Raw genomic sequence first — 13,875 nt, 5'->3', positions numbered from 1 at the left:
CATTTAACAGCTCTAATTACAGAATACTGTGATCCCAACTGTGTACTTTGTCCCTTTTCCCTTCTTAGTCTTCACTCTGTTTCTTTGGTGTCGAGAGGATCGCAGAAGAGCTGTTCTTCTGCTTTGCAAAAATAAATTCCAAAGGCCCCGCTTTGGTAATGTACAGATTTGCATTTTCTTGTTGCTTTAGAGTTAATGACATTGAATTTTAGACATCTAGGGTTGGTTGTTCTGGTGCCGTTTACATCAGTCACGCCGGCATAACTTCACTGACACTAATGCAGATACACCAGCTTAAAATTGGTGTAACTCTAACTCCATTAAAATCAATGGAGTTACGCCAGTAGAAGTCAAATGTAACGCTATTGATTTTTGTGCTGGTGTGACTTTATTGACTTTAATGGAGGCAAGGCAGTTTTCTGCTCGTGGAACTCAGGTCGCAGCCGGGCTGTGCCTGGGCAGCATGTGTAGCAGTTGTGAGTTTCGTTTCTTGTTTGTTCTTACCCAGCGTTATCAGAAATTGTTTCTCTTTGCTGCTTCAGGGTCAGCAGAGGAGTAATCCGGGTATAGTGACGTCTTGGCGTAACGCAGTTCGTATAGGAAAAGCATTTAGGTAATTCAGTTTCACTGTGAGCACAGGGAATCCAATCTGAACGACTTCCTATGTTATCTGGTAACGTAGCAGCCTCTCAGTAGCGAATAAGTTAAGTGAAGTTATGAAGCCTGTTCCATTCGCTGGCAATGCTTTTATTTTCGTAATACCCTGCAAAAGCTTACAAATAGCACTTGGAGTGGAGTTTTGCATCTCGGAGCAGAAAAATGTGCTTAAAGGAACAATGCGTGTTGTACTTTTACCCCCAGCACAGAGGGTTTTTTTTCCCCTTGTTTTCAGCTCCCTGGGCTGGAGTTGTATTCCGTGCTACAGAGGCAAAGGAGAAGCAAACACGAGCCTGTGTGTCGTAGCCTTCCCAGGTTCCAGCAGGAGAGTGCTGGGAAGCCTCTGTGTGTCCAGCCTTTTCCAGGACCGACTTGTTTCCTTCAAAGCTGCAAATGCACTTGTGCAGCAGACTTGCACGCTTTCTTATGGAACTGAAGGCATACAGTGCTGCCGCGACTGTTTTTAATAATTGTCATTTCCATTTTGATTTCCAGCTTTGAATTTTCTGTGGAAATAGATTTGGGGTTTGTTTCTGTCCCTTCTAGCCTTGCAAGACTTCTACTCACGTTGCGTGATGATGCTCCAAGGTATATACCTAGCTCAAAGGAGAGGTAGGTGTTAAGAAAACCTGTGGAAGGGATGTTAAATGTTATTTCACAGAGTTGAAGCTGATACCTGATTGTTGGAAATCAGGCTGAGACCAACTGGAGTGATGGCAGCAGCACTGGAATTACGCAGCACTAGCTCTGGTCAGCAATAGAGCAGAACAGGGGAGAGCAGCAAGTTCTGGGTTCTCAGTGCTCGGTGTTTCTTGTGTTTGGTTGGGTGTTTTTTTTAAAAAAATGTGATTATAGAAATTCTTTTAAGAGGATAAATATCATGTTGGAAGCATTGAAGGAAAAATATTTTTTTTTTTCTATTAGTCTTTAGTGACTGGCTCAAATCTGGCTGTTTTTCTTGAAAGTATTTGAATATCCTTCCTCAATGAAATTATGGACCGACATTATGTAGTTTTCCCTGAATGCAAAATGGCATATTTTGACTATTTCAAAAATTCCGTTAAGGCAAGGTCAGTGTCTTCTGTTTTGCCTTTGTTTCCAGAATGCTGTCCTCTATCATATGAAATAGAAACTGCAATATTTAAATGAAATGTTAGTAATTTTCCATTAAAAATGTTGACGAAATCGATTCATTCCTGTGAAAAGCATCTTTTTAATCCAGTCAGCATTTTCTATGAGCAGAAAATTCACAGTACTTCTGGTGAATAATTGGTGAGGTGGAGTGTAGTATTCACCACTACACGGAGTGATTTCCAGGAGGAATTTTAGTAATTATTCCTGCTGTCACTGGAATACTAATAAACATCTTACTTTGGAAATATTTTATAGGTCAATTTTTTGGCAAGATGCTCTTCTAGTGGTAAATCAGCTTCAGTGGTGCTATTTACACCATCTGAGGAACTGGGTCGCATGCCTGAAAGATACCCTAGAGATAGAATAATGAAGCATATTGTAAACCACAGTAAATTTAATAAAATGTGTTATTTGCCTTAGTTATGTACAGGTTTTTTTAAAAAATAGAGCTGCTTGTTTTCGGGAGATATGAGAAGTATTTTATACAGTAAAACAAATATCAACTATATATGAAGGGAAATTAAATGTTATGGTTTGAGTACTAAGTAGTTTTCTGATGTCAGAAGAATTAAAAGGGTTTAATTAGGAAGTATCATTCTGGTGTCTCACTGCAGACATAGTACAGATGGCATAACAAAGCATGTAAATCTTCTCCCTGTATCTTAATGTATGGAAAATCAGAGGTGGAGGGGAGTACTCGCTCATTTTAGAGCAAACAAAACTAAGTATGAAATACAGAGGTGGTTGAGAGTCTTTGCAAGCTGTGCAACTTAGGGAGGTAGTAGGAGAAGTAGTAGGGTGCCAGGTTTCAGAGGAGCATTTGCAGTTTGCAAGGGTAGATTTGAGGAGTTAAACAGGGCACTTGGCTTTCCCATGTCTGCTAAGGGAAGGAATTTTTGTGTAGGATCTCAGTTTGTGCACAGGACCAGTAAGTTTCCTTCCACCTTTACAGGATACAGAAATACCAGTAGAGAAATTGCAGGAAAAAGCAGTGATTGCCATGGGGTGCCATGACAGAGAGTCGTTTGACTTTGTCACCAGAAAGTTTGTTATGCTGTTTTGTGGGCAAATGACAAAACTAGAGAAGAGAGACCAGGCACATGCCACAGTCTAATGGAGATTGTTTTCTTTTGCAGGCTGGCCAGGATTGTAATGCACGAGCTGGCTTAGGTTGTGCTGCTAAACATGTTGTTCTAGAATTTGCTTTAATGAAGTATCTACGCAGACATCTTCTGTTTGCTTTTCTCTTCCTCCCTATTTTCTCCTCTGTGTTGGTATCTTAAGCTCTCTCTTTTACCTTATCTTCCTTGTCTTCTGGTTCTTACTTACAGGCCTTATTATCTGAAATATTTCAGTGGGTTTTGGACCAGTCCCTTGGCTTTCAGTTTGGATTTAGTGTGGTGCCTTCTGTAAAAGATTAATACTCTGGTACCAAATAGCTTCCCGCAGGATGTTTACAAGACCTGACCATTAGGGAAATGAGCTGATGAGTACAAAACAGTGTAAGCAGCTCCGAAGGATTTCATGGCCTCCTCTCTGGAGGGTGTAAGGGGCACTGATGACAATGGTGGGTTTTTCTACTGTCTGTTCGTGTGCGGTCCCGCTGAGGTTCTCTTCGTTAGGCTTCATGGTCAGATGAGAAGTTGAGTAACACTTTTCTCCCTGGAGAGCAGTCCTTCATGCTTGAACTGTTTCCAGTTTTCCAGGATCACAGCACTTTAAAAATAATTTTGTCACTTACATTTTGCCCTTTTAATCTGTTTGGGCTTTGTTTAAGACTTGCAAAGTCATTGGCATTGACGTTCCCTTACGAATGATTATATTGGGTGCTTTGGAAGAAAGGAAGTGAATTGGAAGAGGTGTTAAAGTAAGAGCTAAGGATGGTAGCGTGGCTTCTGTTTTGTCAAACCAGGGTGTGGGAGGTACCATCCTCTTGCGAAGAGCCTGTCAAATCCCACTTTGGGGCTGTGGAGAACTTAAATACCTAGGGAATGCCAGGGCTTAGTTACAAATCCTTTCTAAGACTGCTTTTCCTTTACATAAGAGATGGAGACTGGTTTCAGGGGAGGGAACTTCTTAAGTTTTGAAGCCCTGAAGAAAATAAATAAATTCATGTATTTTAAAGCCAGAGGGGAAGTATTATGATCCTCTTGTCTGACCCCCTTCATAACTCGGCCCATGGGAAGTCGCCTAATAACCCCTTCATGAGCTCGCTCAAGCGTGGTTGAAAAGACAAATGATTTGACAGAAATTGTTGTTTTACAAATGCGTGGGGGAGGCAGATGGAGCACGTGGCTAATTTTCCTGCATGTAAAAGGTCCAATCTGTGTTAATCCTAAGTGCAAAGTGAATTTACAAAAATATTTCTTCACTAAGACTTTAGGTTTTATGCTGGCGTAGGAGTAATAGAGAATGCAGGCTTAAGACTTCTCTTGGAATTAAAAGCCAGTTAATTCCAGAATGCGCTGATTGTGTTCCTGCTGGAGCCACTTAATAAGGGAACAGAAAATGTCAGTATTTTGTTAAAATGAAGAGTTCTCAATCCTCTTTAGCAAAAGCTGAGGCACGCACATAACATTGTAATAGCTGGAAGAGTAACGAGGCACACAAGCTCGTTAGAGTCGGATATGTGTAAGATGATGGATTTATTTTTTTTTTAAATGCAGCTAACAAAATTTTGTCTTTAGAGCAGAGAGAGAAATGTGGCAGAACTGATCAAAGGAAATAGTGTCTCATTGATAAAACACATGCTGCAATACTTCCCACAGTTGGAAGACCGTAGTATTTAACAACGGTGACCTAGATTGGAGGAGACAATAAAAGCTGTTGCAGTGAAGAGCAGATTGACTGCCATTCTCATCTGGGTAATAAACGGCTGAAATATGGACAGTATATGAAAGTTTACTAATGTAGCTTACATAAAGACCTACACTTTTGGAGGAATTGTCTCTGTAGCAAATTCAGTTTGAACTATAGCTTGCACCTGACAGATGTTTATGTGCTCCTTTACAAAGATACCTATTACTTTATTCAAGGATCTATGAGCCTGCGAGAGTATGACCTGATTAGGTTTTAAAGTAAATCAATATGTGAACCTGTCCGAAAATAGACATGCATTTATTTTAAAAAATATTACTCGGTGGAGTAGCCTCGAGGGGATATAGCTTTTCTGGAGAGTTTCAAATAAGACAGCAGTCATATGTTGTTACTTTAAAACATTCAGTCCCGTTCAGATGCTAGTATTTCAGCTATCCTATCGAAAGCAGCTGACAACAGGAGATGACATTCTTGATGCTGTGTACCCACAACAGTCTTCTAAGACATGAAAACTTGCTTAACTCTTGCCCCCGAGGGTATTTTGTATTTCTTTTTTTTTTTTCTTTGTTTGGGTTTTATTATAAATGGACCTATTACAAACATTTTTCTTTTGTTAAGTGGTTCGTGTTAGTGCATCTTGCAAAGTTAGTGGTTAACCTTTAGGTAAATATAAATTCAAATTCTAGCAAAATAAACTGTCAATCCAGCTGTGACTTGAGAGATGCTTTAAATAAGTGCCATTGAGCTGTAAAGACTGATGCATCCCTACTGTGCTGTAAAACTAAATATTATTAAATTGGGTTGTGTGCAGGGGGAGGGGAAGGAGATGGGGGTTGCGAGGGACATCTGTTCTCTGCAGCGCGTTTCTCCCTGTTCGCTGGGGGGATTTCAAGCGTAAGGGAAGAGCGACTCGTCGACGTAGGGTGAGGTGGTTCCCTCGCAGCACGGTGAGTGCGTTGGTCTGTGCTGGAACCCAGCGGTCAGTGCACGTGGTGTCCCACCATCACAGTGTCTGGGGGAGAGACGTCTCCCTTTCCGTGCACCCGGCCAAAGAGTGCTTTGGATCCTGAAAGACTGTTGGTTTTGGGGCTGTTATCTTACTTTTCTCTCTTTGATCAAACCTGATTTGCTTTGTCCCTTTCTACTGTTTTCTTAACTAAAAACGTTAATCAAAATTCTTCTAGTTGATTCGGGTATTCCAAGAAGGTGTATTTAGCGAGCACTGTGACTTTGATTTGTAAGTTGCTTTATTTTTCCTCCTTTTCGCTATGCAGCCCTTATTCAGACTCCATAGAGAAGGAACAAGGAATTTTGTATTTTCAAATCAGTTCAGCAGATTTTGAAAAGCCATCTTTGAATATTCTGTAGTACACATACAGATTTGAAGAGCTTATTAAAGAAAGCCCCTGACACACTTCAGCAATATTAAATCACTTAAGATGGTGCATGGCAGTGTGATGATACTGAAGCATTTTAAAACGTTGAAAGAGCCTGGATTTGAAAGTACTAGTGGTTTCACAGCCCTTCCTGTGAAAAGTGATTTAAACTGTAAAAAATTATGTCAATGTTTGCAGTGTATTACTTTCTTAAATGGCAGAGAAGGGACATTAGTAAATAACGATAACTGTAGTGAATCTCTGGCTGGCTAACCAGCTGATATGCTGGGTTAATTTCTTTATTAAATGCTTATTTAATAACTGGGCAGCTGTTCAGACAGGCCAGATGGACTTTGCTGTAATTGTGCTAATAATGAGAACTTTTCCACAAAAACAAAGAGCAATACGAAGATGCAGTTAGTGAGGGAACATCATGACAAATGACTTCAGGATGGGATGGTCCTCTGCCCTCAACAGACTGGGTGAAGTAGGTGGCTCATCCTTCAAAGCAAGAAGGACCAGCAGTAAGAACTGGAGTAATGGTTTATTCTTTGCTTGGTTGTTTATTCTTTGTGTATTCTTTGCCTCCACAGCCCATATGTGCCCAGTCCTACCTGCAGCCTCCCCCTTTTACTGCTCCAGCACCTCTCCGCAGTCACTGCTGTGGGTTCACAGCTGGTGCATTTGCGTATCTCCCCAACAAATACACGTTGTGTAAAGCTGTTTCTTGCTGTCTAAAGGTTATTCTTTTTGTCCTCTATCTCATTTGTATTTTGTGGGTTTAATTAACCATATTTTCAGAGTTCTTTGCTAGAAAAATTACTGGGTGGGTGTTAAGAAGTACAGCTTTGTTTACATGAAGATGGATTCTTTTATACTGGAAACATACTTATCATAAGCAAGAGGAGGGGTGAAGTATGATGTTCTCAGTATGAGTAATGAATACATTTTTCTTTTGTCTTTGTTCAAGTAGGAGAATGAAAGCATTGAAACAGCATTTGAGGAGTAAAAATCTGTAATTAATATTTGGCAATATGTTTTTACCTTGGAGTTGTTGCATTTAAGAAATGAGTCCTAGACAATGGTTTTGCTATTGGTGACATTTCCAGCTACTTTGCAGATCATAGTCTTTGTCCTCCAGCTGCTAGTCCAGAAGTACAGGTCTTCTGTACACCTTGTGTGGTGTCTCTAGCCTGTGGAGACATCTCAGATATGCCAGAACATCTCACCAGGGCTAGATGACTGTGTTTAAGCATTAAAAATGGTGGGCAGTTGACTCTGGAGATGGAGAACTTCATAGGTTTCTTCCTCAGGAAGCTTGCAATGGCTAACTTTTTTTTTTTATGTTTTAAACTCAGAAAATGACTGTTACTTTTTTTTCCTTAACAGCACTCGAAAGGAGTGAATGAGATGAACTGTTTGGGTTATAGTATCTGAAAGGCTAAATTATTCTCTTGGAGAGACATTCTAAATGAGCCTGACCGAGATCCTGGATCTGTGTGAAGAGGACTAAGGATATAGGATGTCAACTGAGACAGAACTTCAAGTGGCTGTTAAAACCAGCACAAAGAAAGACTCCAAAAAGAAAGGTAGTGACTCATTTCTCTTTATTCATATGTATTTTGTACTTTAATCAGCTCCTACATCAGCTGTCTTTTATGCATCTGTGCGCTCACTGAAAGTAAAATTTGTTAAGCCCAGTGGAAGTCTGGTATGGGAACATGGGATTTGATTCTCTGAAATGAAAAATATATTTTATTGAAATATATTTAGAATGTAAGAAAGAATTTATGTATTACGGTTCATTAATTTTTACTCTATATTGTGATTGTTCCACAAATGGAAATACAGTTTTAACACTTACTCTTAGCAGAAGATAACTTTTTTCTCTGATGATAAATTAATTTTCTTCTAAAGGCTTGGTTTCTGCTCTGTTTTGAACAAACCGGAGCTTGAATGCACTTTCTGTTACTGGAGGTTAAATCTAACTGACACTTTGTGAAGTTAGAGAACTCAGCAATCTATAGAGAGATTAATTGTAATTTGGCAAAGGAAATATAAATTAGGAGGAGGAGGAAAACTCAAAATTAAAGAGAAACTATGAATAAATGCATGGTTGGATAAATTCATATTTGTATTTACAATTTTGCATCAGATTGTAAGGCAGTTCCTTGGTCTCATAAGCATGAGAAATGGAATGGTACGAATTCGGCTCTTATGAAGAGGTGTACGGAAAGATTTTTAGTAGGGATTTTTGTGCGTAGATTTTTATTAGTATTTTTATTGCTTATGGTTTTAAGTACTGAGGAATTTGGAAGCCAAGACCTTCAATCTGGCGGTAATTCATGTTGTTCTGTGTAGCTGTCTTTGATTTTTTTTTTTTTGACCTATACAGATAATGAAATTGAGATTTAAAACAGGTTTAACATGGATTGCTCAAATGAAATAAAAAAGTAAAACAAAAAGAAAAAAAACATACTTAATGGTTTAATACTTGAGGCAGCAAAATTTGAACTTTCATGTGAACTTTTCAGTTTGTCGTTCTGTTTCTTTTTGTAGGTGCATAATTTAGTCATTTACTTCTGAGGATTTTTTACATTTTTTTAAGACGAAAAAAATCTCATCTTTGTTCATGTATGGTGTGGTCCAAATTTTACTAATCTTAGGTATCTGATAAATAGTTTGTTCAACTTCTGGGCACCTATACCTTTTACTGCAGTAATTAAGGCTTTGTGATGTCTATAGCTTTCTTATCAGAAATCTTTATGTAAGCATTTTTAAAAAGAGACACAGCAATTAAAAAGTTTGAGAAGATGGTTTAGAATCTTTATGGCGACTCCAGGCCTAAACTCACAAGGAAAAAATGATTAATTTAAGATAAAGAAGCTGTAGTTAGGAAGGGCAAAATAGGGGAAACTTTGATGTAAATGAGAATGTCATCTGAGAGAGACATTCAAGGCAAGTAAAGAAAGTAAAGACGGTTTGGTTGTATGATCATTCAGTATTTTTGGGGAGGCAGGAAATTGAAAAATGTCAGTTCTTTGCAATATGCATAACATCTTTTTGATGTGCATCTCCTATGTTATTTCTTCTGCTGGAGGGTGAAACTTTTGAAAACAGCAAACAACTGTTTTAGGAACTTGATGTTTATGTCAATAAAATATTCAGCATCCAACTTCTTAAAACATTTTCGTAAATCATAATAACTGAATGCTTCTCTGCACAAAATCTGATTCTACCCCCCAAGTAGAAATCCTGAGAATTACCTTTACTGCAGGGAAGTATAAAATATGTTCTGTGGCAGCGATCAGATCTCCCTGCAGCATGTTCAAGTATCTCAAGAACTGGAAGGGACAGTGTATGGCAGTAGCACATCTCCAGGATTAATCTTGTTGTGTGTTGTGTGTGCAAGTCTGAGTGCATCCGATCACATCCAGCCATCCAAAGGTCTCCTGGCACAGTGAATGCTTTATACAGACAAGGTACACAATTCAGAGTGTTTGCTATTCAAATCCCACCTAATGAAAGTCAAAATAACCTTTGTGTGCTTATTTCCTTGTCTTTGAATTGTGTGTATTTGTGTGTATTTCAACAAATGAGACCTCCCCTCTATGGTGTGAATGAGGGACATGTGAAAAACAGGGGATTTTTTTGTTTTTTCTTCTGTTTTCCCAAGCTCATTAACTGTGAGAAGTGACAGGTAGCAAGTACTGTCATGAAGACTCTGATGTTACTAATCAATGAGTTTGATTATGCAATAGAACTGATTCCCAAGAAATTAGTCTTTGCTTTATAAACAGAAATTTCAGCTCAAATGTATTTCCAGCAAATCAGATTTTGTCGTACTTCTGCAAGTGCCGTGCAACCATTTCCACCCAGAGTCATTTCCACTCTTTTGCTGTATTATCTACCGTCCTGGTAGTTGTCTTGTCATCTGCAGTTCACAGTACTGTGCTGAGAAAAAACAGTAAGTTTGATAATAACTTTTTAATCATAGAATCATAGAATCATTAGGGCTGGAAGGGACCTTCAAAGGTCATCTAGTCCAACCCCCCTGCAAGGAACAGGGATATCTCCAACTAGATCAGGTTGCTCAGGGCCTCATCCAACCGGGCCTTGAACGTCTCCAGGGATGGAGCATCCACCACCTCTCTGGGCAACCTGTTCCAGTGTTCTACAACTCTCATGGTAAAAAATTTTTTCCTAATATCCAACCTGAATCTACCTCCCTCTATTTTAAAACCATTACCCCTTGTCCTATCACAACTGGCCCTCCTGAACAGCCTCTCCCCATCTTTCTTGTAGGCCCCCTTGAGGTACTGGAAGACCGCTATAAGGTCACCCCGGAGCCTCCTCTTCTCCAGGCTGAACAGCCCCAACTCTTTCAGCCTGTCCTCATAGGAAAGGTGCTCCAGCCCTCTTATCATCTTCGTGGCCCTCCTCTGGACCCTCTCCAACTGGTCCATGTCCTTCTTATGTTGAGGACTCCAGAACTGGACGCAATACTCCAAGTGAGGTCTCACAAGGGCAGAGTAGAGGGGGAGAATCACCTCCCTTGACCTGCTGGCCACGCTCCTCTTGATGCAGCCCAGGACGCGGTTGGCCTTCTGGGCTGCAAGAGCACATTGCCGGCTCATATTGAGCTTCTCGTCCACCAGTACTCCCAAGTCCTTCTCCTCAGGGCTGCTCTCGATCCATTCTCCGCCCAGTCTGTATTTGTGCCTGGGATTGCCATGACCCAGATGTAGGACCTTGCACTTGGCCTGGTTAAACTTCATGAGGTTGGAATGGCTGTCCCACAGGTGTATCCTGTGCTGAAGATCTGAGGTGACCGAAAGGGGATAAGGATTAGTATGGAGTTAGAGCATGCAATAGGGTCCTTACCTGATCTCAGCCTAAGTCTTCTGTGTCGTGTCAGCTAAATCTTTAAATCTCTCCCTGTCTGTATAAGGATATAGTAAGGTAGTGTTTTGTATGTGGAGAACTTGAAATAATACAGAGCTTAATTCCTCAGATTTGTAAGGTATGTGCATATAAAACATGATAAAATGTTGCGTCATAAATGCAAGCGGCTGTTCTTGCTGAAGGAGGATGGCTCAAAAGAAAATGGTGGTTATTCAGATGATGGGGCTTGTACACTGGTGCATAGTGCCCATGTTGAGTTAAAGGCACTGTAACGTCATGAGTTAAACAATTTAATAACCTGGACAGGTTAGAGGAAAGGTCCAGGAAGAGCCTCTGATAATCAGTGAGGGCAAATGCAAAGTCCTGCTACTGAGATGGACTAACTCTCTGCAGCAGGGTAGGATGTGTGTTTGAAGTTCTTTTATGGTTTCTTATAATTGCTTGTAGACTGTTGCATAGATTACTGATATTTTGGTGACAGGGAAATAGTTTGTTTTCTGCTGCCCATGGGGCACATGGCATTAATGCTCCTGCGAAATTATAGATTTTTACCAAATATTTCATTTATATGTTGGAAATACTTACCTCTTTTTGTAGTCATATGCAAAGCAATTCTCTTAGAAGAGATTATTTAAAAGATTTCTCATTAGGCAGTGTTTTTACAGCCATAAGCTTTCTAGTCATAGTCAACTCTTCACTCTCTCTCCATTGTCATCAGCGCTGGTTTGTAAGACAGTATCTTGTTCCAACACTGAAGCATTATTACTACAGTTAGGACAAGAACTCACATATTACATCCTCTCAGAAGCTGCTATTTAAGTAAAATAGTAGCTGTGAAACTCTAATGCACAGTAGGTAAGTTCAATATTAACATGATAATATCAAATTGTAGTTTTCTAGGTTAACATTATCACCCTGGATAATCTTAAAAATAGGCTATTAAAAATCAAATACTAATTTTGCCTATTATTCAGTCAATATTGATCTGATGGATCCAGTGTTCGGTGAGCTCTAGAAATGCTGCCTGGTTGTACTTCTAGCACAGAGTAGGAGTTTTAACTGACTTGAAGACACAGTTATGGAACTGGAGGTGAGCCAAACACCTCCCTACCTCTCCAGATAGTCAGGTTTTGCTCCATGTACTGTGAAGATGCTTGCCAATTGAGAACCTGTCTTTCACCCTGACCTCCACCGGCCCTCCTGTCTACACTTTAGTCCATCTTATGGATGGACTTACACACTTGATGCTATTAGAGGAGATGATATTTCTGGCATCCCCCACCTCCAGCCCTAAACTTCATGCCACTCTTGACTGATATCTAGTAGTAACTGTGCTGGAATTACCTTTTTTGAGAACTTGCTCAGATTTTAAAAGACATCCTGAAGAGGTTTCATATTACTCTCTAAAAGGAAATAATGCAAAATTCTCAGGAGATTTAGAAAGCTGTATTATAGGACTTTTTTGGTGGGTTTTTATTTTTTTTGTGAGTTTGCCAAAAATCATGTATTCTTTATGAATCATTTAGAGAATTAATGATTCAAATAATGCTCTTAAAGGCTGATTTTATTTCATTTGTTTGTCATCTGGTTCATTGAAAGGTGAATACACATTATGTGTTTGTACCATTCAGAACAAGAAATTAGAATTTTTTCTTAGCCAAAGTTGTTAGAAGCATAAACCGCATTTGTCTTGTCTTACATGGGGGAAAAGCCATTTATAAGTGTGTATGGATTACTGAATCAAATTGAAAACATTTGCCTGAGCCTATCGGAATTAAAATTTATTTAGAAACCTCTTTGGGAAAAATGTGTTGCATTGATGGTGAATCCACACTGATAGGTGCCTTGGAAAAATCCCTTCTTGCAAAATTCACTTTAAACAGGAACACTGAAATGGAAGGTCAGTAAAGAAGTGAGCCAGGCTACCAAATTTGAGTGCAGACCTGCATCTATAACAAGACTTTTTGAGTCAATTTTCAAAATAACAGGGACTTTTACAAATGGAAGCAAGATACAAAGAGGAGCTCAGGCATGTTGACAATCAGCGTAACGATCTTTGATGCTAAAGATCCCCCTGGGTGAAATTCCCTTATTTAATAGGTTTCCACTGCAATGCGTGGGGAACATGTGGCATCTGGAAGCAGATTTCACAGCAGGCAGGCTGCCAAGCCGGGGATGGCCCTGACCAGCCAGTAGGAATGGGAAATTCAGAGGGGATGTGATGTGCTCTGTCTCTAGCAGAGCTGGATGCCTTCTCACAGCCATGAGTTGGGCGCGTGGTTTTGGCTGAATGGATATCCAAGCTCTGAAGCTGTGCTTGAGGAGGGAGAGTGAGCACGGATCCCGCGCAGGAAGCTGTTTCATGCCAGGTAAGGAATTACCCTGCTTGCACCTGGCATGACTTTCTTGGTGGTAGAAGATGTGAGTTTGATCCTTCTGGGATCGGGACGGCAAAACACTTCAGTGTCCCGTTTTAACTGCCTGACTGCTAATTAAAAGGAGTGCAGTGATCCGGGACCGTTCACGTATATCAGATGGGGCCTCTGGCAGAGTCACATCCATTTCCTGCGTCTTTTAAACTTTAATGAGAGAGTGAAGGCTGTCTAACTATCTGAAGGAAAACCTTCGCATTCCCAGAAGCAAAACTCGAGTCATACTGAGATCAAACAGGAGGCACCTAGTTAGTTTCAAAGCCTTTGGGGATGCGCAGCCTTTAAACAAGGTTATGTTTTGTCATTTTCAGTTTTCATCGTAGGTGCCTGATGCTACCCAAGTCCTGTTTCACGTTTCTTAGACCCCATTTGAATCTAATCTTTGGGCTAATCGTTGCTAAATTTGAGAGTGGGATGGAGCTTTCTGGTTGATGGGAAAGTTGCAATTTTTACAGGTTCATTTCCAGATTGGAACTTCAGTTTAAATTAATAAGTCTTATGAACAATGATGGTTGATTTCTTTTAAATTATTTTTTCAGTTATTATTATTGAAC

General features: G+C 39.9%; 1 protein-coding gene across 5 annotated transcripts in view; it reads left to right on the top strand.

The window, feature by feature from the left end:
- DAB1 (DAB adaptor protein 1) overlaps positions 1–13,875 on the top strand; it is a 162,477-nt gene that overhangs the window by 38,637 nt on the left and 109,965 nt on the right. For 4 of the 5 annotated variants that reach the window (XM_086617593.1, XM_009985469.2, XM_086617595.1 and 1 more), the window contains exon 1: positions 7,507–7,573. The exons of the other annotated variant lie outside the window; for it this stretch is intronic. In XM_086617593.1, the coding sequence (XP_086473719.1) occupies positions 7,507–7,573 (67 nt within the window). Of the gene's footprint in view, positions 1–7,506; positions 7,574–13,875 lie in introns of those variants that run through there. 5 annotated transcript variants of the gene reach the window in all.

This window comes from Tauraco erythrolophus, chromosome 10, assembly GCF_009769465.1.
Source record: "Tauraco erythrolophus isolate bTauEry1 chromosome 10, bTauEry1.pri, whole genome shotgun sequence".
Classification (NCBI taxonomy): domain Eukaryota; kingdom Metazoa; phylum Chordata; class Aves; order Musophagiformes; family Musophagidae; genus Tauraco; species Tauraco erythrolophus.
Note: the sequence above shows the minus strand (reverse complement) of the source record. Positions and strands in the feature narration are given on the sequence as shown.